The 20431-nt window shown below is 40.8% G+C and overlaps 7 protein-coding genes across 9 annotated transcripts in view; 2 read left to right on the forward strand and 5 right to left on the reverse strand.

Annotated features, from left to right (window-relative positions):
- Positions 1-1090: 1090 nt before the first annotated feature.
- On the reverse strand, positions 1091-5553 carry carnmt1 (carnosine N-methyltransferase 1). Its single transcript, XM_079557468.1, has 8 exons — positions 5390-5553; positions 4712-4907; positions 4426-4589; positions 4193-4333; positions 2426-2604; positions 1956-2069; positions 1778-1881; positions 1091-1698 (listed from the first exon to the last, which is right to left on the reverse strand). Exons 1-8 carry the CDS (start codon positions 5527-5529, stop codon positions 1513-1515), a joined length of 1224 nt encoding a protein of 407 aa, XP_079413594.1. The 5' UTR covers positions 5530-5553; the 3' UTR covers positions 1091-1512.
- A 691-nt stretch (positions 5554-6244) lies between these two features.
- Positions 6245-8698, reverse strand: LOC306962363 (serine protease inhibitor A3M-like). 2 transcript variants are annotated; one of them, XM_079555483.1, is made up of 6 exons: positions 8589-8624; positions 7902-8520; positions 7760-7830; positions 7181-7374; positions 6952-7099; positions 6245-6463 (listed from the first exon to the last, which is right to left on the reverse strand). In XM_079555483.1, the coding sequence occupies exons 2-6, from the start codon at positions 8512-8514 to the stop codon at positions 6269-6271; spliced, it is 1221 nt and encodes a 406-aa protein (XP_079411609.1). In that variant the 5' UTR covers positions 8515-8520; positions 8589-8624; the 3' UTR covers positions 6245-6268. The 2 variants fall into 2 exon arrangements, with proteins under 2 accessions (XP_079411609.1, XP_079411608.1); XM_079555482.1 differs by having other exon boundaries at positions 7902-8698.
- A 533-nt stretch (positions 8699-9231) lies between these two features.
- On the reverse strand, positions 9232-11013 carry LOC306962381 (serpin A3-5-like). The gene is made up of 6 exons (XM_079555501.1): positions 10907-11013; positions 10188-10818; positions 10029-10099; positions 9764-9957; positions 9558-9699; positions 9232-9483 (listed from the first exon to the last, which is right to left on the reverse strand). The coding sequence occupies exons 2-6, from the start codon at positions 10810-10812 to the stop codon at positions 9289-9291; spliced, it is 1227 nt and encodes a 408-aa protein (XP_079411627.1). The 5' UTR covers positions 10813-10818; positions 10907-11013; the 3' UTR covers positions 9232-9288.
- A 320-nt stretch (positions 11014-11333) lies between these two features.
- LOC306979047 (dual specificity protein phosphatase 26-like) lies at positions 11334-13908 on the reverse strand. The gene is made up of 3 exons (XM_079577819.1): positions 12327-13908; positions 11685-11896; positions 11334-11613 (listed from the first exon to the last, which is right to left on the reverse strand). Exons 1-3 carry the CDS (start codon positions 12503-12505, stop codon positions 11423-11425), a joined length of 582 nt encoding a protein of 193 aa, XP_079433945.1. The 5' UTR covers positions 12506-13908; the 3' UTR covers positions 11334-11422.
- An 81-nt stretch (positions 13909-13989) lies between these two features.
- bag4 (BCL2 associated athanogene 4) lies at positions 13990-17117 on the reverse strand. 2 transcript variants are annotated; one of them, XM_079577803.1, is made up of 5 exons: positions 16824-17117; positions 16329-16448; positions 15978-16205; positions 15615-15881; positions 13990-15449 (listed from the first exon to the last, which is right to left on the reverse strand). In XM_079577803.1, the coding sequence occupies exons 1-5, from the start codon at positions 16917-16919 to the stop codon at positions 15024-15026; spliced, it is 1137 nt and encodes a 378-aa protein (XP_079433929.1). In that variant the 5' UTR covers positions 16920-17117; the 3' UTR covers positions 13990-15023. The 2 variants fall into 2 exon arrangements, with proteins under 2 accessions (XP_079433929.1, XP_079433928.1); XM_079577802.1 differs by having other exon boundaries at positions 13990-15455.
- A 391-nt stretch (positions 17118-17508) lies between these two features.
- On the forward strand, positions 17509-18763 carry lsm1 (LSM1, U6 small nuclear RNA associated). Its single transcript, XM_079576792.1, has 4 exons — positions 17509-17690; positions 17806-17874; positions 17997-18112; positions 18195-18763. Exons 1-4 carry the CDS (start codon positions 17645-17647, stop codon positions 18363-18365), a joined length of 402 nt encoding a protein of 133 aa, XP_079432918.1. The 5' UTR covers positions 17509-17644; the 3' UTR covers positions 18366-18763.
- A 623-nt stretch (positions 18764-19386) lies between these two features.
- Positions 19387-20431, forward strand: part of grk5l (G protein-coupled receptor kinase 5 like) — a 37168-nt gene continuing 36123 nt past the window's right edge. The window contains exon 1 of the mRNA XM_079562384.1: positions 19387-19892. Coding sequence (XP_079418510.1) covers positions 19841-19892 — 52 coding nt within the window. The 5' untranslated portion in view covers positions 19387-19840. The remainder of the gene's footprint in view (positions 19893-20431) is intronic.

The raw sequence follows: 20431 nt of genomic DNA on the forward strand, positions 1-20431 counted from the left end.
GTGGTTTTGTTGTATGATCTGGCAACCCAGAGCATGGGGCGGAGCTTGAGGCCCAAAACATGAAATGCCCACAGCATCATGTTCAAGGAGTTTGTGCTATGGCTATAACCCGTTGAAGTAAATATACTATAACCTGGCATAATACTGAGGGGAGACACTACAGGCTCAACTGTTTCAGTTTTCAGGTTTTGGACTAAATTGGTGCTTGAACATATAAGCTTTCACAAGGAAACAAAGAATGTGCCTGATCTTCACCTAATCTTCACAAGAACATGTTTAAATATTACACTGATGCAATGTTTTCTCCATAGATTTACATAGGAAATCGTAACTTCAAGGGCCATTTTCTCAAAAGGCAATTTTCTCTCTTAGTGGCGACAACATCTCCACGTCACAAGCTCCTACAGACTTTTCCAACCTTAAATTGAACAGTATTTTGATGATTTTTTTTCAGAGGGATTTTTTAATATCTAATAGCCTGATTTGAGTTTTGAACGTTTTTTACAGATTTCTTCACTAAAAAAACAGCTTATTTTAAAAGCAAGCAAACAAGATATCCAAAATCCCCTCTGAGAAAGTCTTTGTAACTAATATGCCAACAAAATATAACCATAAATTTGAATCCAGCTCAATCCATTATTCAGATTTCGTCGCATTTTTGGCATAAAACGCCTTAGTTTTATATGAAAACATAAAATGACAGAAAACGTGCAATATTTTTTTCCTCAGATTAACGTCAGTAATCAACAGCAAAAGTTTCAAATTGATATCTTTAAATTTAAACATTTTTCCCTATTCCCCCTCCTCGCACCAACACCTTAACGTGGTGGAGGGGTTTGAGCACCCGAATGATCCTAGGAGCTCTGTTGTCGGAGGCTTCGTACCCCTGGCTGGCAGGGTCTCCCATGGCAAACAGGTCATAAGAGACGGGTCAGACAAAGAGCGGTTCAGAAGCCCTGATGAGAGACCAACAGGCCGGGTTAGAATCATGAGGCCGTCCTTCTGTGGACTCACCGCCTGTAGGAGGAGCCAAAAGAGCCCCCACTTAAAAAATCTATAAAATTAAATGATCCTGTATTTATGTAGTACACACACTGTATATTTCAATGCTTTATTATGTATTGAAATGTTAAAAGAATTTGAATACATCTCGTCTAAAACATTACCACAAATGTTGGACGCAAATGAAGGTTATTGGCACCACCTCGGAACAAACATAGCATTGGCTACATAATAACTTACACTTCATATTGACATTGCTTCTTGGATAATAAAAGTCACTATCAGAGCTGACAAGGACAAACCGTTGCAAAAATGGATCAGTCTTTGAGTTGAAAGTAAAACAATATTTTCCAAAGCACATGATAGTTCACCATCCTGCATGGAGTTTACATGCTAGAGCTGAAGACAATTTCACGGCATTAAGGCAAAATATGATTGTTTGTATGTAAATACCCTTAGTGTCCGTTTAGTTACCGGTATTAAAAAAAAAAAAAAAAAAAAGTCTTCTGGTCACGTTGAATAGTTTATATCCTCTCGTCGAGCAGACTTAGCAGCTGGCGGATATCCTTGCTCTTTAAATCCATTACAAAGTTTATCTCCAGGTTTCCGCGCCACAAAAAACACGCAGTCGTAAACGTATCGCAACATTGAGCGTTCATTCTCAGTATATGTTGTCTGGACAGACTCTTTTTCAACCTGTAAGAAAACAGAGGCAATGCTTATTAGAAAATAACAGCGTAAACATTTTATATAGTCACTCATTAAACGCATTTACCTCAATCTGGAAGCCAAATTTAACAATTGCTGCTTTGACATCTTCATAGCTTAGTTCCACCGACAGTTCATTGGCCATGTTCTCAAAGTGGTAAAGGAGAGGACCTAGTCAAATCAATTCATGATGCACATATTATTATTATGATGATTATTATTATTAGTCATAAAAGTGTACATACCTAAATTGATCCACACTCCGCCGGGCTTAAGAATCTTCCAAATTGTCTCGATATACTCTATTACATTGTGGGCCGTGTCAATGAAGAAGCAAGTTGCAACACAGTCCCAAGAATCTGCTCAAGAAAAAAATCATGAAATTAGGTGAAATTGAAATTCATTATTAAAAATTTTGGCTGTATTGTAAACATTTAAGGGTTCATTTACGAAGCGTTTACTCAAGTGCAAAATGAGTAGCACGTGCAGAAGTAGATCAGCAGCAGAGTCATTTGGGAATGTCTTACTCACGCTTCGCTCTCTCATTTACATATCCGGTTTATAATACCTAATACAGTAATGCATGCAATCAAATGGTAAATTTGGCACCGAAATCTGTGTTTCAGCTTGCACTTGCACCTCTCTTAAATGACCCCCTTAGTATGTTCACTTTTATATACTGTAGATTCTAGAAGATGTAGTTTTCTTTGATTACCTGTTTCTGTATAGACCTCAACAAAGTCTCCTGCAACCATGGAGAAGTCTGCGGTCGGAGGCAGACTTTGAGGGTTCACATCAGGAAACTGGATCGCTCTTGTCTGGTCAGATGATTTCTTGTTGTTGCTAAACTGGTGGATCCAGGGGTACAGGGTCAGACAGTTCACCTTTTCACACCTGTATTTGGCATCAGTCATGTTGAACAATTGAGGATAGAAGTGACACACAGCTTACAATAAAATAATATTATTATCACTAATATATAGACTTATACTTCCATCTTAATGCTGAAATGCGTAATACCAGATGGCCTCACTGCAATCTTTTGCCCTATAATGTTAAAATGAGATGGTGATGATGATTTTGAAGAGGTTTTTAATACAGGCTACTAGTTACCATAGACATGCGCTAGCCTAGCACCACTAAACTCTTCAAATATAAAGACTGCGTGAATGAAAAAATAAATCCAAAAAATCTCCAGAAATCAACAACACTCTGGATAACTAGGAAATGAGGCCCTATGTCAAATATCCTGAAATATCTCTTTAAAGGAATAGGCCACCGTTTTTACATACTGAGATATGTTCTTACCTAACCTTAGTCGAGTTAATATATACCCGTCTGGTCTTTGTCCGTGCGCTCTGTCACGCAAACGGAGCACATACGCAGCCTCTCCCACATGTCATATAGCTCCAAAAAAGCTCACGATAGAAGCTACCAAGCTCTTCCACGTGTTCCCTATTTAAATAAAGTTACGTGAAGTGTTTTCATGCAAAGTATATTTACCCAGAAATGTAGCATGTCGATTTTATAAGCAGATAAAAAGGGGTACTATATTGTGAGGCGTAATGATACGAGGAGCACAACGTCCGCGCAGTAACTCCTAAAGACTTCCCCCGCTCACTTCCGTCAATAGAAGCTGCGTGACTTGTAGAGAGCTAGCAGAGAACAGTTGAAGAAGCGTCGATAACTTGTGAACAATGCCTTTTACGTGCATCGTGCCGGGCTGTGATAACAAGCAGAAAGTATATAGTGTAGTAATGTTTCACAGATTTCCAACTCACCCCGGACGACGACACAGGACTCAGGACCTCGACCATGAGGTAGGAATGCGCAGCACTTTCCAAAAATACATTTTCTGCTTGTTGTAAAAGGCTCTCTACAAGTCACGCAGCTTCTATTGACGGAAGTGAGCGGGGGAAGTCTTTAGGAGTTACTGCGCGGACGTTTTGCTCCTCGTATCATTACGCCTCACAATATAGTTCCCCTTTTTATCTGCTTATAAAATCGACATGTTACATTTCTGTGTAAATATACTTCGCATGAAAACACTTCACGTAACTTTATTTAAATAGGGAACACGTGGAAGAGCTTGGTAGCTTCTATCGTGAGCTTTTTTGGAGCTATATGACATGTGGGAGAGGCTGCGTATGTGCTCCGTTTGCGTGACAGAGCGCACGGACAAAGACCAGACGGGGATATATTAACTTGGCTAAGGTTAGGTAAGAACATATCTTAGTATGTAAAAACGGTGGCCTATTCCTTTAAAATAACCTTGCCATACATTCCAAGGTGATTTTAATGATATGGTTCAACATTTTGGTGTTTTTTTAGATACTACTTTTTAGACTATTGGACAAACCCTTATTACAGCGAGAGAAATCTGAGCATTTTAGAATCTGAAAACGACCTGTAAAACAATAACTATATGGTATGTTGTTAAAAGCCTAACTAAGATATATGTTTTTAAAATATATTATAGTACCGATTCAGAACAAAGTTAGATGAGAAGAGCATGTAGAAGCTCCATTCATTTCCCTGGCAGATATATCCCAGATGGGCAATCTCCCAGGCCAGGCGACCAAGACCCGCTCCAGGGACGAGAACACTAACTGCAGACACATCACTGAAAAAACAGGGAAAAAAATGTCTTTATTTATAAAATATGAACATTTTGCTCTTTTTTTATTTTATTTCAAAGTTAATCGAGTTGCCTACTATTTATCACTTGGGAATAGTCTTTGGATCTCTTGAATAATTGGCCGGTAGCAGGTGTCCCTCTCAGCCTGTCCCGCTTCACTCCAGTCTCTGACAAACTGCTTGATAGTGGATTTAAGCTTGTCCAAGTCAAACGTAGTGGATGGGCGTCTCCTCGGGTCCTCCTAAGAGACAAAGGTGTTCAAAAATGTTGCCTTAAAAAATGTTTTAACACAATATACTAAAGGCATTTAAGTACAAATAGCAACTTTAATACAAGGGATGTGAATAGACATATAGTCCTTACCCTCTCTCCATATTCAATATTCTCAAACATGTGGATGCTGTTGTCTACAATAGCTTGCAGCACTTCATCATTACAGCGGGCACATTCACTGACACAAGCCAAGTTGGTTAAAACACCAGGAAGAAGGGACTGGTGTGACTTTGGCAGGCTCAAAAACTGTCGTTCAGCACGTTTGACCATCTCCTGGACATGGATCCTGGTGAAAAAGGGAAGAAAAGACATTTAGGTAACAGGAAAGGGAAGAAAAGACATTTAGGTAACAGGAACAGATTTCTTTTATCATTTTAGCTTATGGGTAAAAAAAAAAAGAGGCACAAAAGAGACCGCTATAAAGCAAGTAAATAACACGGATTGTTTGCTTGGTGGTTAAAGTGCATGTTAGTGAACATTGTAGCTTAGTCCTTGACATCAAATGATTATATAAACGGGTTTATTAGATTATTATTATTGCCAGATGATTTGTATGACCTGGAGCCGAAATATCCGGATTCCGCACACATTATTTCAATATGCTTGTCGACTTTCTCTCATAGTGCATGATTCACAACTTTGCTTTTTACTGTATTTCAAAATGTAATAATCTATAAATCTTATTGAACAGCAAAGAGTAAAGTCGTGTATATGCCTGTAGCTAAATGGCTTGTCTTTGTGCTTACACCGTTTTATTACATTATGTACCTGTAATATCTATAAGCATCGATAATTCTCCAAAAGTGCTCTCTTTCCAGTCTTGCTTCTTCATCGGGACTGTGCTTTAATCTTTCCTTCTGATAAAAACGTCCATTTTCTGGAGGACACTTTTCTGTTTTCTCCGCCATGTTTGGAGTAAAAAAAAAAAAAGAAAAAAACTCTTTTTCACGGTCTATGCTTCGGACTTGGCTGGTGAAGGTACTGAACGTAACGTTACCGCCACCTACTGGAGGTACATAGCATCGCACTTATAATAATATGGGTTGCGGCGGACTTTTTATTTTTTATTTTTTATGAATTTTGCTCAAATGAAATTCCTTTATGGATGTCAACGATATTCCCATTCCCTTGGTTAACACAAAGAAACTTAGCGAGTGTTTGTGAAGTAAGACAGAAATATTATAATTTATTTATTTTACATTATTAATTGTTTTACTGGAGGATCTTACCGTTTTTTTTTTTTTCTTTCTTTAAATTTTCTTTTCTTTTTTCTTTTTTTTTTAATCTTTTGTGTCCTAAACTAAGCTGGGCATCTTCGATATGGATGATGGTAGTGGCAGAGATGGTAGAGTGGGTCGTCTCTTGATCGGATCCCGGCTCTCACAATCGCAGGTGCACACTGTTGTTGTCTCCTTGGGCAAGACACTTCACCCACCTTGCGTGCGTACATTGGTGTATGATTGAGAGTGTGAATGGGTGAATGGTTCCTTGATGTAAAGCGCATCTATAGGCAGCTTTTATAGCATTCCACCGTTAAGCCTTGTGATCATATTTTAAATGTAGGCCTATAACAAAACCACAACAGCAACATTTATGTTTTATGTATTTTTTTGCATTCAGGTTCCCCAACTTGACATTCAGCTTTGTTTAGATATTTGGGTTGGTGATCTTTCCTATGAAGAGGATGTCTTGTGTTGCACGGTTCAGGATGAGGACCATGAAGGGCCTGTTGAACTTGAGGACTGGGATGCGGCGGAACGACATAAGCGTGATGGTGACCCCTGTAGCGGCGGCTGCGGTGGCTCCTTTCTCATCTATATCAAGAGCGGCCTGGTGAACAACCTGGGATAAAAAAAAAGATAATCATACAGTTGGCCCAATCTTATGTTAAACCATTTCACCATGTTGTAATGTTGGTATGAGAATAACAATTGTGTTCAGTTTCAGTCGTACATGTCGATCTCTCTTTCTCAAACCCTCATAAGGCTTGCCTCCACCTGCTGATGTCATAAGGTGGTGTTCGATCCTCTGCAGACAACTTTACATTGCTGAAATATACATGCCACTTTCTGAATTTGTTTTCAGAGTTTGAACTTTTGTTTCAGTACTTCATAAATTCGCACTAAGACCACATAGAACTTTTAATATCTTGACCTTGGTGCAGACTTTCAGGTGTGATTGCTGTGTTTCAAAATGTCATCCCAGCATACAGGCTTATAATATGGTAATAATAAGTTACAAATTACTTTGTGTGTTTGGATGAATTGAATGATATTGTGTCTTGACAGTAATAGTTGTAAATCTGACTACAATCAATGAGCTGTCTGTACCTCTGATACAGCCAGCTTCTTCCCCTCTGCAATACCGCTCAGATCTGCACGATCACCAAACATATCTGTCATCCCCATCTCGCTCAACACAGGCTTCAGAAAGTAGGACGTCTTGATTGAAAACTTTGGAAGAAATATGTCATATCTCCTATTTAACAAAAAATGTAGAAATGGTTAATAACAACAGGTCATCATGTATCATTCACAAATTAGGATAAACATGTCTGACTTAGATTTCATCCATTTCAGCCATTTGGTAACATGGCCTGGACAAACGGCTCCCTCCAGTGTTGCCATATCAGCTGGCAGCATCAGCAGCATGGAGTAGGAACTGTTGAAGGGGAGGTGCAGGACTGAGGTGCTGATGTCCTGGTCATAATAGACCTGGAAGTTATCCTCATTATGCATCATCTGGACTGGTACCTTTGAACACACGGCAACATATGTAAATGCTGTAAACCAGCGGCTCTCAACTGGTATGGCATTGGGACCCACCAGCAAGCCATGACCCAAAACAAAATGGCATTTGTTATATAGCTATAATGTAAAATAACAATAACAACCTATTTTTTAAAAAGCAGAGAAAGCTGAAATCCTAATAAAAGCAATCAAATAACATTAATTAGAACAGGCGTATTTAGTGTTTCAATACTTTTTCAGTGATAAATTTTGAAAGAAATGTTTTCTGGGAAAGGCTCATAAGACACTGAAAGGTTTCCTCAACCCACTTTTGGGTCCCGATCCAGCAGTTGAGAATCACTGCAGTATATTACACAATAGACTTCAAACACAACATAACTCCACTAACTTTGGTGTTTTCATCAACTTCAAAAGTGTCCTCTGTGGTCGACTGAGGGTCGAATGGCTGTTGCCATTGTCCTATTAAAACAAAGATTTAAAAGAAGCCATATTTTACACTGAAAGTATTTTGTGGATAACGGAGACAGTACCTTTAAAGTAAATGTAGCTAAGAAGATACATTACAGTGGACTCATCCAGGTTTTCCACCATCTTATCTATCTTCCCATTGGTTTTGTCTGACACATATTTGTTGATGGTGTCTGCGCTCTCTGTGCTCTTGAGGAAGTCCACAGTGAACCCATCTGTGAGGTAGGACTGCTTCAGAGTGTCCAAAAACTCAGGGTTGGGTTCGAACTTCTCATCCACAAACACAGCAGTACCTTGACTGGCGTCCTGAGATGCGTTTTTGCCCAGGAGGGCTCTAAAGGCCTGGTTCACTTGAGCCTGGTTCAGCAGTGAGCTGTTGAAGCCTAGTCCAGTGAAGAGCTGTTGGTGAGTCTCACCTCGCGCCCCCACGGACAGAGCAGCCAGGGCCACAGACACACTGACCGGAGAGAAGAAGACGTTCTTGTCCTGGGAGTCTGGCTGAGAGGCCAATGCAGAGTACAGGCGAAAAGCAAACTCTTTGTTGGCTGTGTTCACCTCAGACACACTGTTGTCCAGTATTGGTTCCTCGGCAGCGTTTCCATGGACTTCATGGACATGTGGCCTTCCCATAACCACGGCTGCTAAAAGGCAGAAAACCAAAGCTACTCGCAACATGATGACCTGCAACATGGTTAGAGATATGTGTTATGTGAAGTAGCCATTTAACAACATATAACAAAAAAACTTACGTTATTTAGGTTGTTGCCTCAATCCCAGTAGCCAGTCACTGAAGCAGAAAGAGAGGCTTGGACGCCCCCTCTTTAAAATCAAATCCACTGAACTTTGGGTTTGTTTATTTAACTAGTATTTACACTGACCCCATGTTTGTTTTAAGCAATGATTACTGTCCTACCAAAATGTGTATCCACACAAAATCCAGCGCAGGGGTTTCCAAACTTTTTGGTTGGGACCTCAAATTTTGACACGTAAACTCGGGACCCCCATTTTATAAAGCTACTGTGTCTTACGCTACTTTAGGTAGCAAGTTAATATGTATTAAAACATTGTTATTTTTATTTCATCTTGAAATCATCTGGGGACTCCCACTCAAGGCCTGGCGGCCCCTTGAGTGCAGCTGGCTTAACACTGAGCTGGGATAGATAGACTTGACTTATGTATCATACAATGGAAATAAAACACATTATTGAACTATAGCGGTAAAACATATTGAGACATGAACAGACCTGGTTCTGCTGATGTTTAGCACTCTATTGTTTGTACTCTGGACTGGACAATGCATATTGCATAATAAAATGTTACAGCTTGGTCGTTTGTCTGAATGATTTTAATTTAATTGTATGAATCACACAAGGCATTTGTGCAGTGAAAAGAAACTTTCTTTATTGCTTCTTAGTTGGTGTCACTTGGATGTGCATTACATGTGCGCCATCAAATGTTAGGGTTGGTAATCTTTCCCATGAAGAGGATGTCTTCTGTCTTTCGGTCCATAATAAAAGCCATGAATGGACGGTTAAACTTCAGGACAGGAGGCTCTATAAAAGCCGCTCTCACAAATTCAATGCCTGTCACAGCGGCAGCTGTGGCTCCTTCCTCATCCACGTCCAGAGTAGCTTTGTGTACAACCTAAGACAAGACACATGCAATCATGATGAGAGGGAAAAGGACATAGTGTTATGACTACAGCTTTTGGTCCGTACCGATGAAACAGCCAGTCCAGCTGAAATACCACTCAGATTTGCACGAGGACTAAACATGTCCGTCATCCCCATTCCACTCAACACATCCCCCAGTTCATAGGACGTCTTGATGGAAAACTTGGGAACAAACACCTTGTATGTCCTGAGCAAAGAAAAGTATCATTTCTACCTGATACATAGTTATTTGACACTTTGTTGTGTCTTACCAAGGTATCATACTCTTACGGATCCTGTTAATTTGACAAGGACAGAGGACTTTTTCCAGAGCTGTCATGTTGTCAGGCAACACCAGGAGCATGGAGTAGGAGCTGTTGAAGGGAATGTGCAGGACTGAAGCATTTATCTCTTTGTCTTTGATAAAGTCATAAGTTTCCTGTATATTCATCATCTGCACTGGAACCTGTGAATAGTTCAATATGTAAACCCCAGCTTTGATTAAATGTCTGACATACAATGTTCTCAAATGTTCACCTTGGTGTTCTCATTAACTTCAAACATTTCCTCCTGGGTCAACTGGGGGTCAAATGGTGTTTTCCATTTCCCTGTAGCACAATGGAAAGAAAAAAGAATAAAATTTAAAAAAAAAAAGTGAATCCCTATGTTTAAAGAATATTAAGAGTGAAAAATCACCTTTAAAATAGATGTAGCTGAGAAGATACATGACAGTGGCTGGGCTCATGTTTTTCACCATCTCATTAATCTTCCCGTTGGTTTTGTCTGACACATATTTGTTGATGGTGTCTTCGCTCTCTGTGCTCTTGAGGAAGTCCACAGTGAACCCATCTGTGAGGTAGGACTGCTTCAGAGTGTCCAAAAACTCAGGGTTGGGTTCGAACTTCTCATCCACAAACACAGCAGTGCCTTGACTGGCGTCCTGAGATGCGTTTTTGCCCAGGAGGGCTCTAAAGGCCTGGTTCACTTGAGCCTGGTTCAGCAGTGAGCTGTTGAAGCCTAGTCCAGTGAAGAGCTGTTTGTGAGTCTCACCTCGCGCCCCCACGGACAGAGCAGCCAGGGCCACAGACACACTGACCGGAGAGAAGAAGACGTTCTTGTCCCGGGAGACTGGGTGAGAGGCCAACGCAGAGTACAGGCGAAAAGCAAACTCTTTGTTGGCTGTGTTCACCTCAGACACACTGTTGTCCAGTGTTGTGTCCTGTACCGGCTCATCTTTGACCATGTCTTGCTCCTCATGATGATCGGCCCCACAAATGCAAACCACTGCTGAGATCCAGAGGAGCACAGCTCGCCGCACCATGATGACCTTTGACAAATTCACCAATGTGTATTCATATTTCACAAGTCATGTTTCCAGTTGCATTTCAAACTTGTCCAAAAACCAAAGCACTTACCTCTTCTGGGGTTTGGGGTTGTGACCTGACACCGTGAAGCACAGACCAGACCAGGAGCCAGTTTAGATACAGCTGAACTTTGGTCTATTGATTTTGCTGCAACAGTTCAGTTACTTTGTTTGTGTTCATCTTTGGAATTTTACAAGAAAAGTCAAGCAGGTCACATAACATACCATACTATACTTTAATCTCTCACCGTCAGTCTCAGTATAACTAGACAATAAAGCAAAGCTGGGAAAGAGACCGCAGCAGTGTTCATAAATCCCATATAAACCACTGAACTTTGGTGTTTATTCAGTAGAAATGTTTGCATGGCCACAGTGGGCGTAGGGAGCAATGAAAACTTCATGGCAGACCATGTTACACAATAAAGCAAAGAAAAACATACATTTTTTCCATTTTAATTATTTATTTGTCATACCTCTTCGATCATTTATGTACAAGAGTTGATTTTTGCGTTTATTCAAAAAACATACAGTAGAAGAAAAATAACAGCATGCTCCATTTGAAGTCAGGTCAAAATGTATTTAGTTGTTTATTCAGATCTATAAGCTGTCGCAGAAATCCTCTGTTGGGGATCACACCACGGTTTTCTTTCACTAGGCAAATTGCCTCCACCAGCGTTAAGTTCTGCTTCAGCATCAAGTAAGCAAGGACCAGTGTGGCAGAACGGCTCACTCCAACATGGCAATGCACCAGCACTTTACCTGAGAGTCAGCAACATCAATAAAATATACTTCACCAAATCAGCTTTTTTGAGATTTTCCTTATGCTTTACCTCCTCTGCTGAGAGCTCTGTGGATGAAGTCTGCAGTAGACTGGAAGTGAACGCTCAGGTCGAAATCACAGGCGTCTCGGGCTTCTATTCCCATATATTCAATCTGCAGTCCCTTATAGATCTCTGGTTGGCCTTTGCGCTTATTGTGAATTGCGCTCAGTACATGAGTGATCCGATTCTTGTTTAAATCTGCCCGGTTTTCTGCACTGCGTCTGAAATATATTAAACAATAACATTAAAGGATACTTCCATCAAAGAAAAAACTACAGGCATTTAAACCATTAGAAATTTGAGACACTCTTTTTATAGACAGGCATGAGGGGGAAACATTTCACATAGCGAGGCTGTAGTTTATGCAAGGCCCTGTTGTGGAATGCAACTAAAAGATCTAAGGTTTCCCATCCTCCTTTAACAATGATTTATGGTTGGGTCTCCTTGCGCACACACGTGCATCTCATCTACTTCAGCAATATGCGAATAAGCTTAAGTTCAAATAAAGTAATACAGTATTTGAAATGTGATGTACTAAAGATGGATGAATTTGGACATTTTAGAGCGCACAATCATGTCAAAACCACAGTCCTCAAGAAACAAAATTATATTCTAGAGTAGAAGGAAATTTAAGAAATGCATGTTACTCACTGGTCACCAATGTAAAGTCTGGGCCACACCTCATCTGCATGACTAATTATTGCTTTTCCAGTAAACAGAAGCTTTTCCAGCTGGTCCACTGCTAAACCTGGGGAGCTCAGGTCAATATCCACTTTTCTTGGTGGTGGCCTGTCATTCCAGGATGCTGGGAGTCTGCTGATATATGACATTATGTTTTTTCACAAAAATAACAGCTAAAAAAATATCTGTTTTTAAAAAAACGCTGTAAGTAATTCCCTTGGTAAGTCGTCTTGACACTCTCTGGTGCTTTTGACCAGCTTCTCAGCTTCACCACCAACTTGTCCTCAAAGCACTGGAGTCAGCTGACCCTAGATTTGATGTCGCCCTGTGGCGTCTGTGTTTATGGTTTTGAATCTGAATAGCTGTCTATTTAAAGCCCTGGCACATGTAGCGGAGTGTGAATGCTCCACTTGGCAAACACAGTATGCTTTCGAAGTAACACATATTAATAAAGCAGGGCCAAGGGCCGGTCTTTTTTTCTTTTCACGAAAAAGGAAAACATATGCACACACATTAAAAATATACTTAACTTTAATTATTACTTTCTATTTTTGCTTTTATGATTCAGGCAGATTCCCATCATGTGTTGTAAACATGCATTACATCTTAAACTGTACATTTGTGCTTTATGCACAAAGAAAATGAACAGCACACAAAAGCGAACACAAGTAACAAATGACTTCATGATTCATGCAAAGCTGTGATGTTTTTATTTTGATAAATTAAATAAAACTATCCCAAGGAATGTGGCACTCATAATTGTATGAAGTCAATTCCCTGCTTTACATTTGTCTAAAGGGAAACTTTTTCAGTCAGGGTAAAGCAGCAACAAACCAATAGAAACTATTATCAGTCACAAAAACCCTTACTATCTAATCTGTATTATAGTCGGTCTTTAACTTTATTATAAGGGGAAAATATGCTCTTTTTAAGGAATAAATAAATTTTCTGCGTCTTAGAAACAACAGTTATTGGCGGCATTCTTTGGAAGTCAGATGTGGTCTAAATCGGTTTTCTAAAAGGGAAACACTCATCTTTCATCAGCAGTTTCATCATGGCCTGTTTTTTTTTATTTTAGAAATGGTGTAGCCTTATGTTCCTTTGAACTGTGATGACACTCCTACACTATTGTACTGCATGCAGGAATGAAAGTACAAGAGAAGGTATCATCTTGCACCAGAACACAGAAACAGCAGTTAATGGATAGCTACATGTTTCGACGGGAAATCCATATTTGGACAACGGGACTTGTGGCGTTCGTGCAAACAGGTGTTGTTCAACTCAAGGAAGTGCATGTGTTACAGACCTGAGGAACACAATGATGACAATCTGACCCTGTGTCACAGGTTTAAAACAACAGTTTGTGGCACTAGGTACCACCGTCTATGACTCCATTACTGCTCTACATTATGCTGGCAAAGGCTTTGGATAGAGATGAGGTGAGAGTTTGTCAGCACCTCCATAAGTTTGAGTCAGTCACAATTAGGGCTGGGTACCATCCCCTTTTTGATACACTCGCACTTAAATGATACCTGGTTTTTGATACCAGACCCGAACAATACTTCCCACCTCCCAAATACCTATGCTATTCTAAACTAAAATCAACTGATCAGCACAACTGAGAGCTGGTGTGTCATAATTAGGACACACATGGACAGACCAGGGGACCCAGTACTTACGTTTAATTAGACAAAACACAGAGTTGCCCTGATGTGAAGGCTAAATAAAACTCGAGACAAAGATCTACTGTTGCAAAGATTGTTCATCAATGTCACCAAGAACAAATGTCTGGTACAAAAGTCTTAAAAGTGCTTTGATTAAAAGGCAGCACAAAGATGTTTTTAGTTGTTATTAAGAGCTATAATTAAGAGTGAGTTGTCTTTGCTGTGAAAGTTCTTTACTAAATATCAGTAATACAGAGTTTCCATAGATTATCTTTCTTCACACCTTGGCAGCTTTGTGTTTTGGTTACATGATCAGCAGGTCCGTCCATGACGCCCAGGAGGAAAACTGCCCAAAATAGGAGTTAAACGTGACAACTGCAGGGCGTGTCAGGCACAGCTGTTTTTACAGGATTATAGGGGAACGGACGTGATTTAGCTTCCCCCAATATCCGGTAAAAAGCCATATTCATTAAGATTAAGATAGACTGTTATTTGTTCTCATCACTCCTCCCCATTTACATTAGTAACAGAGAGTCGAGAAGGAATAATGGCAAATCTTCTCCATCTCCTTCTACAGAGCATGTTCCAGAGGAGGTCTCTCCACTGTAAACTCTGGCAACACACAGTTCTGCCAGGTCTGCCAATCAAAATCTGGCATCATTAATATGCACAAACTTTTTAAATATGTACAGAGCGAAATACCGTTTCAATTTCTTTGAACACTGACATCTTGTGGACAGACCTCTCCCTACCGGAGCTTTTCTGTTGTTTAACGGTACCCAGCCCTAGTCACAATAATGTTAGATATGCACATACTGCCATTGCATATCTTATTCCAACTCTTAGAGGAAGGTTGAAGTCCTTCACTTATATTCTTTCAAGTCATTACAACAATCACCCATATATTTGAAGAAGTGACTGAGATAAATATCTTGAAAGAAAAACTCCCTCAATATATTTATCAATAGAGAATTCAAATGGAAAACAGAGCACCGAGTCCTGCTCAGAAAGCTTTCTTCTCCAGTTGGTCCAGAATAGCCTGGATCCTCTGGACTGCCTCTTTTCTCGCCTGACGAACGGTTTCTTGTCCCTGAGTTTCCACCGAGTCCAATTCCAAAAGCTCTTTGGTCAGCAGTTCCTCCAGACAGCGATAACTTTTGTCTGTTTTTTTGCCAACAAACTCATCCACATCCTCCTGAAGGAGCTGCACTCTGATCATGATCTGTTGAACCTTGGCGAGGCTGGGGTTGTCGCTCAGTGGCTGAACGGTGGGCTGGCCTGGGGCAGGAGATTGGCTCTGAGCTGGGGTCTGGTTTGGGCCAGAGGATTCACTTTGACTTGGTCTGTTGTACATTTGAGGAGGTGAACTTATCTCTGCTGGTTTTCCATTGGCAGAATTTGGGGAGGTCTTGGGTTTTGGTTGTAGACGCTGCTCCTTCAAGAACAAACATTAAAGTTAGAAAAATGACATGACAGAGAGAAAATGAGCAACACAACCACACGTCATCAGATGTATATATGGTATGATGTAGCATCAAGAGAATAAAAATACAAATACAAATACAAATACAAATAATAAGGATATCTACTGTACCTTGGGCTGGTATGGCGGTGGAGCACCGGTGCCAGTCCCTGGCCATGCGGGGGGATGAGGGGGACGCACAGGATTTCCATAAGGATTTTGTGGAGGCTGTTGACCTGGAGCCCATTGCTGCTGCGGAGGGGCGTATGCACCAGAGTGTGTCCAAGCCTCAGGAGGGGGGCTGTGAACGGGCTGACCAGAGGGATATGGAGGGTTTGAAGTCATTGGATGGCCACTTTCACTGTAGTGAGTATAAGCTCCTGGAGGATATCCTGGACCCTGGCAAAAGCATTTTGAAAATGTTAAGGAGATTTGAAAAAAGTCACTATTGAATCTGCAATGTTACTCATTTAACAAAAACAATAGGCCAATTACCCCTTGACCGTGTGGTCCTGGGTAGTGGGGATGTTGGTGCTGGGAATGTGGCTGTCCAGAGGGACCGCTGTTCTGCTCAGCAGGACAGCCGGGATTTGGATAGGGCCCTGGAGCAGGTCTCTGAGGGTCGGCACAGTAGAAAGGATTTGATGGGTGGAAACCGCTCGAATACTGCGCCTGGGATGGGTTGTAGACACCATGGCCATTTGGATAACCGGCAGGCATGACCTGCTAAAGAAATGGGGTAAGAGATTTCATTATCAGTCAGTCAAAAATAAATAGACTACAGTAGAGGGTATTCACACCCAGCCATCTTTAAGAAGCTCGTCTATGTTACATCATAGGGCGTACCTGTGGATTGTACTGCGGCTGAACCTCTGACCCAGCAGGATAGGTGTTTGCATAATGACCTGAAGAGTGAGACTGTGGATACCAATAGTGGGGAGGATAGCCAGGATACTGAGAAGCATCCTGTCAGAAAGACAGATTTGGTTAACTGGATATTATGATTTCACCGTCTAATTTAACAACCTATTAGTATTAACATATCGTATATTATGGCCTGTGAAGCGGAAGAACTTGTTTGGAAAACAATTCCTCAATGGACCTTGACACTGGCTACAGATATTAAGACTGTGTACAGATTTTCAGAGTATAATGGTGAGAAAAGCACGGTAGTTTCAGATAGACCGGGTTAGTGATGTATGGCTATTACATAATACAAGCTAGCAGCACATTAGCCGCTCAGAGCTAGCGGAGAAAGAGGGTTTACCACAAGCTGTTTGCAAACGATTTCCTCAAATACATAAAGCAAATTACATCGTATTAACAGACTGGGCTACTTACCATGTTGCTACCAGAGGTCAGTCTACTATTTTCGAAGTTACAATTTTCCGAGGGCCAGCCAGATTTGTGATTTGGCTGGTTCTGGTGATGATGCATGAGCTGCTATACGTCGACCCCGGTTGCCCTCTTCTTACTTACCATTGTAACAACTAAACATTAACACCTCCATACCAAAGGCTTTACAGCAACTGACTATAAAATCTCTCAATCTCAAAGGAGAAAGGGAAGCAATCGCCAGCCATAAATCGGGGGGTAATTGAATGACACTACGATCGCAGAATCATGCCCGTTGTCTTTAATGAGACGCACTACAGAGGTCTCACTCGGGCGTTATTTAACTCGAAGAGATTTGACTTTTATTTGTTTTGTACATAGAAAAAAAAACAAATCATCAGACATTTAAAATTCACACAAAGGGACATACACTGAAGCACAATTTTATCAAACGTTACGTTGGGGGGGAAAAAACTGCACAGTTTCACGATGATAGTGATGCTGTCCACATTCACGATCTTTGGCACAACGTCATTGCTGAGCTTAACCAATCTGAACAATCCCAACAAAGCTTCTTTTTGATCATCTTTTCATTTGCTAAATTTACAATATATTATATCAACAAAGCATCGTTACTTTTTCGTCATCGTTTAATCACACAGATGGAAATCGTTAAGGCTAAAACAGCGCGGTAAGGGTTAAGCGTCCACAGGAAGTTTGTCCCAGCCGTGTATAAAGCTACTTCCGCCTGGCTATGGTTCCTAAAAGACGCGTTTGAAACATTCATGGCTTGATGTTACATAAAATAAATAACACATAGGGCCAAAATGAACTACGTGCCTGGAACAGCTAGTCTCATAGACGACATTGACAGTAAGTAGCCTTTGCTCTTACAAGTATATCCAGAGCTACCGGTTTGGGAGATGCTACATCGTGTTATGATGCCTGAAGTGAATGGTTGATGAGCGGCATTGTTTGCATCTTGCAGAGAAACACTTGGTGCTGCTCAGAGATGGAAGAACATTAATTGGTTTCCTGAGGAGCATCGACCAGTTTGGTAATAGTTTAGTGTTTGCCTTGGTTAGAGTGTTTCGGTCTCAAAGCTTATAGCAATTTGTGTTCAGAACAGTCATCACTTTGATTACATTTCAATGTATTGTCTTTAACTTTTCCCCCCAGCCAATTTAGTCTTTCATCAAACGGTGGAGCGCATCCACGTAGGGAAGAAATTCGGAGACATCCCCAGAGGGATATTCATTGTGAGAGGAGAGAATGTGGTGTTGCTCGGAGAAATAGTAAGTTTTGTTCTTATGTGTTGTACCCTATGGATTGAGACTATAATTCATTATGTTTTGTTGCATCAATTTCTTTTTGCAGGACATTGATAAACCCTGCGATACGGTTTTGCAGCAAGTGTCTATTGAAGAGATTCTGGAAGAACAAAGGCTTCAGCAGCAGACCAAACAAGAGACAGAAAAAGTTAAAATGCAGGTGCTGAAAGACCGAGGTCTTTCTATCCCAAAGGCTGACAACTTGGATGAATACTGAATGTTTTGGTTGTTCTGGGACTGAAGATTTTTCTTTTTGTATCTTGTTTAAAGAAAACAAAGCAAGCACTTAATTGTATTTTCAGCGAAGACTGTAGAAAAATATACTGTATAGATTTCATTTGATAATCTTGAAGAGTACATGGGTCGTGTCCTCTTGATCGAGTCATGATGACGATCATGAACTAAAATCATTTAATTACAATCATGTTTCGCATTTATGTTACTGCTTTACTTTTAAAATGACTCTTGATTTTAAAAGTTTTAATTTGGGGACAGGCAGGCTTATACAAGTGTTAAGTTTTTCACAAGGAGAAACCTGTCTATTTATGTTTAATGCATTACACTGATGCTGTAAAAGTAAAATTATGTTTGTGCATACGATGTCTCTTTGCATTAGAGTAGACTAATGTCATGTGTATGAGATAATGCACTTGTTATTAATCTGGACAAATATAAACCCTACTGTCTGTCAGAGCTAATTCCATTATCCCTTGGCCAGATATTGTAGAGCATATGAAACTGTTGATGACAAAGGTACCCACCTCTGGGTAGACTTGAAGTTAATTTCATTAGACAGCACATAACATCAGATTAATAAACGGATGTACAGAAACTAAAGGTTTTCTTTTTTTTCACCATTGACTCTTTTACAACAAGGGGGCGACATCAGCCTGGCTTTTGACTACAATTATGCGTAATATATGATTAAGTACATGTAAAAGTAGTTGTCATGTATCATCCGTTTTATTGGAAATGTATGTTTCATGTAATTTACACCATATTTTTTTAGTTTTCATATAAATGTATATGGAATTTCTGGAATTCAAGAATAGAGGGAATAATTTTTCAAACTCGTGCGTCAATGACTGGATTCATTTTTTTAAATCGAGAACTTTAAGTGTTATTTCTGTATAAGTTATTCAAGTTTGTATTTCCTGTCTCTGGCTTGACGTAGACATGACATAAGCCCCGCCTTCTTTGATGACGCACGGGGAGAAGGAGGAGGGAGGGGTGCGCTGATGTCCTCTCTCTCTCTCCCTCTCTGCCTCCCTTGTGGACTCAGCCAACCCCTACTGTTTTAATGTAAAGCTGCTACTATCCCGGTGCACGGCCACTGTCAAGAGCAGTTTTTTTTCTGAAGACCACATACATGCACTTGACTTGATTTCCGTTTTGCGCGTCGGGAAGAGGGGCGTCCGCTGCCAAATCACGCATGGAAAGGTTTGGGGGGGATCGGAGGTATGCGCCGCCGCCGCACATCCAGCCGACAACAAGAAGAACCATGCCCAGCTTCTGCTGCAAGCAATCCTATCGCATCCAGTTGTATCCTTTGCTACTTTGATATCAGAGACTTTGACTGATACCGAAGAAGAGGAATAAAAAGAGCACCACAGCTCAAGGACGCTTTTTTTTTGTTTTAATTTGCTGCAGACGCCTGTGTACATCAAACCCCTGAATTTAGGACCGTTTTTGATGGAGCTGGAGAACATAGTAGCCAACACTGTACTGTTGAAAGCCAGAGAGGGTGAGTCGACTTGTTAAAAGTGCAACCTGTGAACGACTTTGCGCTTAGTGTGTGGTTTTGCTGAGGAGCTGGTAATTGCCTGTACGTCCCATAGACTGTGGTACGTCCAGATGCAACAGTGAGGGGGAACCTTATGCAATGTCACAAGAGCTATTCTTGCAGCGGGAAACGCCTCTCCAGTTGTCTATAGCAGCGCTGACATCAGAGTCGTCCGTGATGTTCTTGACAGCATTTTCCCACCGCATACTGTATGTAAGAACAGCCGTCTAAAAGAGGCGGGGGTCTCGCGCTGCCTCACACACCCGCTTTCACTGTCTGCAAATGTATGCACGCTTTCGCAACGCTTTACACGCTGTGTTTCACGTTGGAGAAGCGCAGATTTGATCTCTCTTTGTCATTCTTTACTTTGAGGTTGATCATTCAGCAAAGCATAGTTGGCATGTATTATTATCCACCACAGATGTAATACATGATTGGTATCCACAAGTGGCAGGACGCGTTGGATTGGTTGATCACTGCACTGTATGAGCAGTACTGTA

Source organism: Gobius niger (assembly GCF_951799975.1).
Source record: "Gobius niger genome assembly, chromosome: 1".
Classification (NCBI taxonomy): Eukaryota; Metazoa; Chordata; class Actinopteri; order Gobiiformes; family Gobiidae; genus Gobius; species Gobius niger.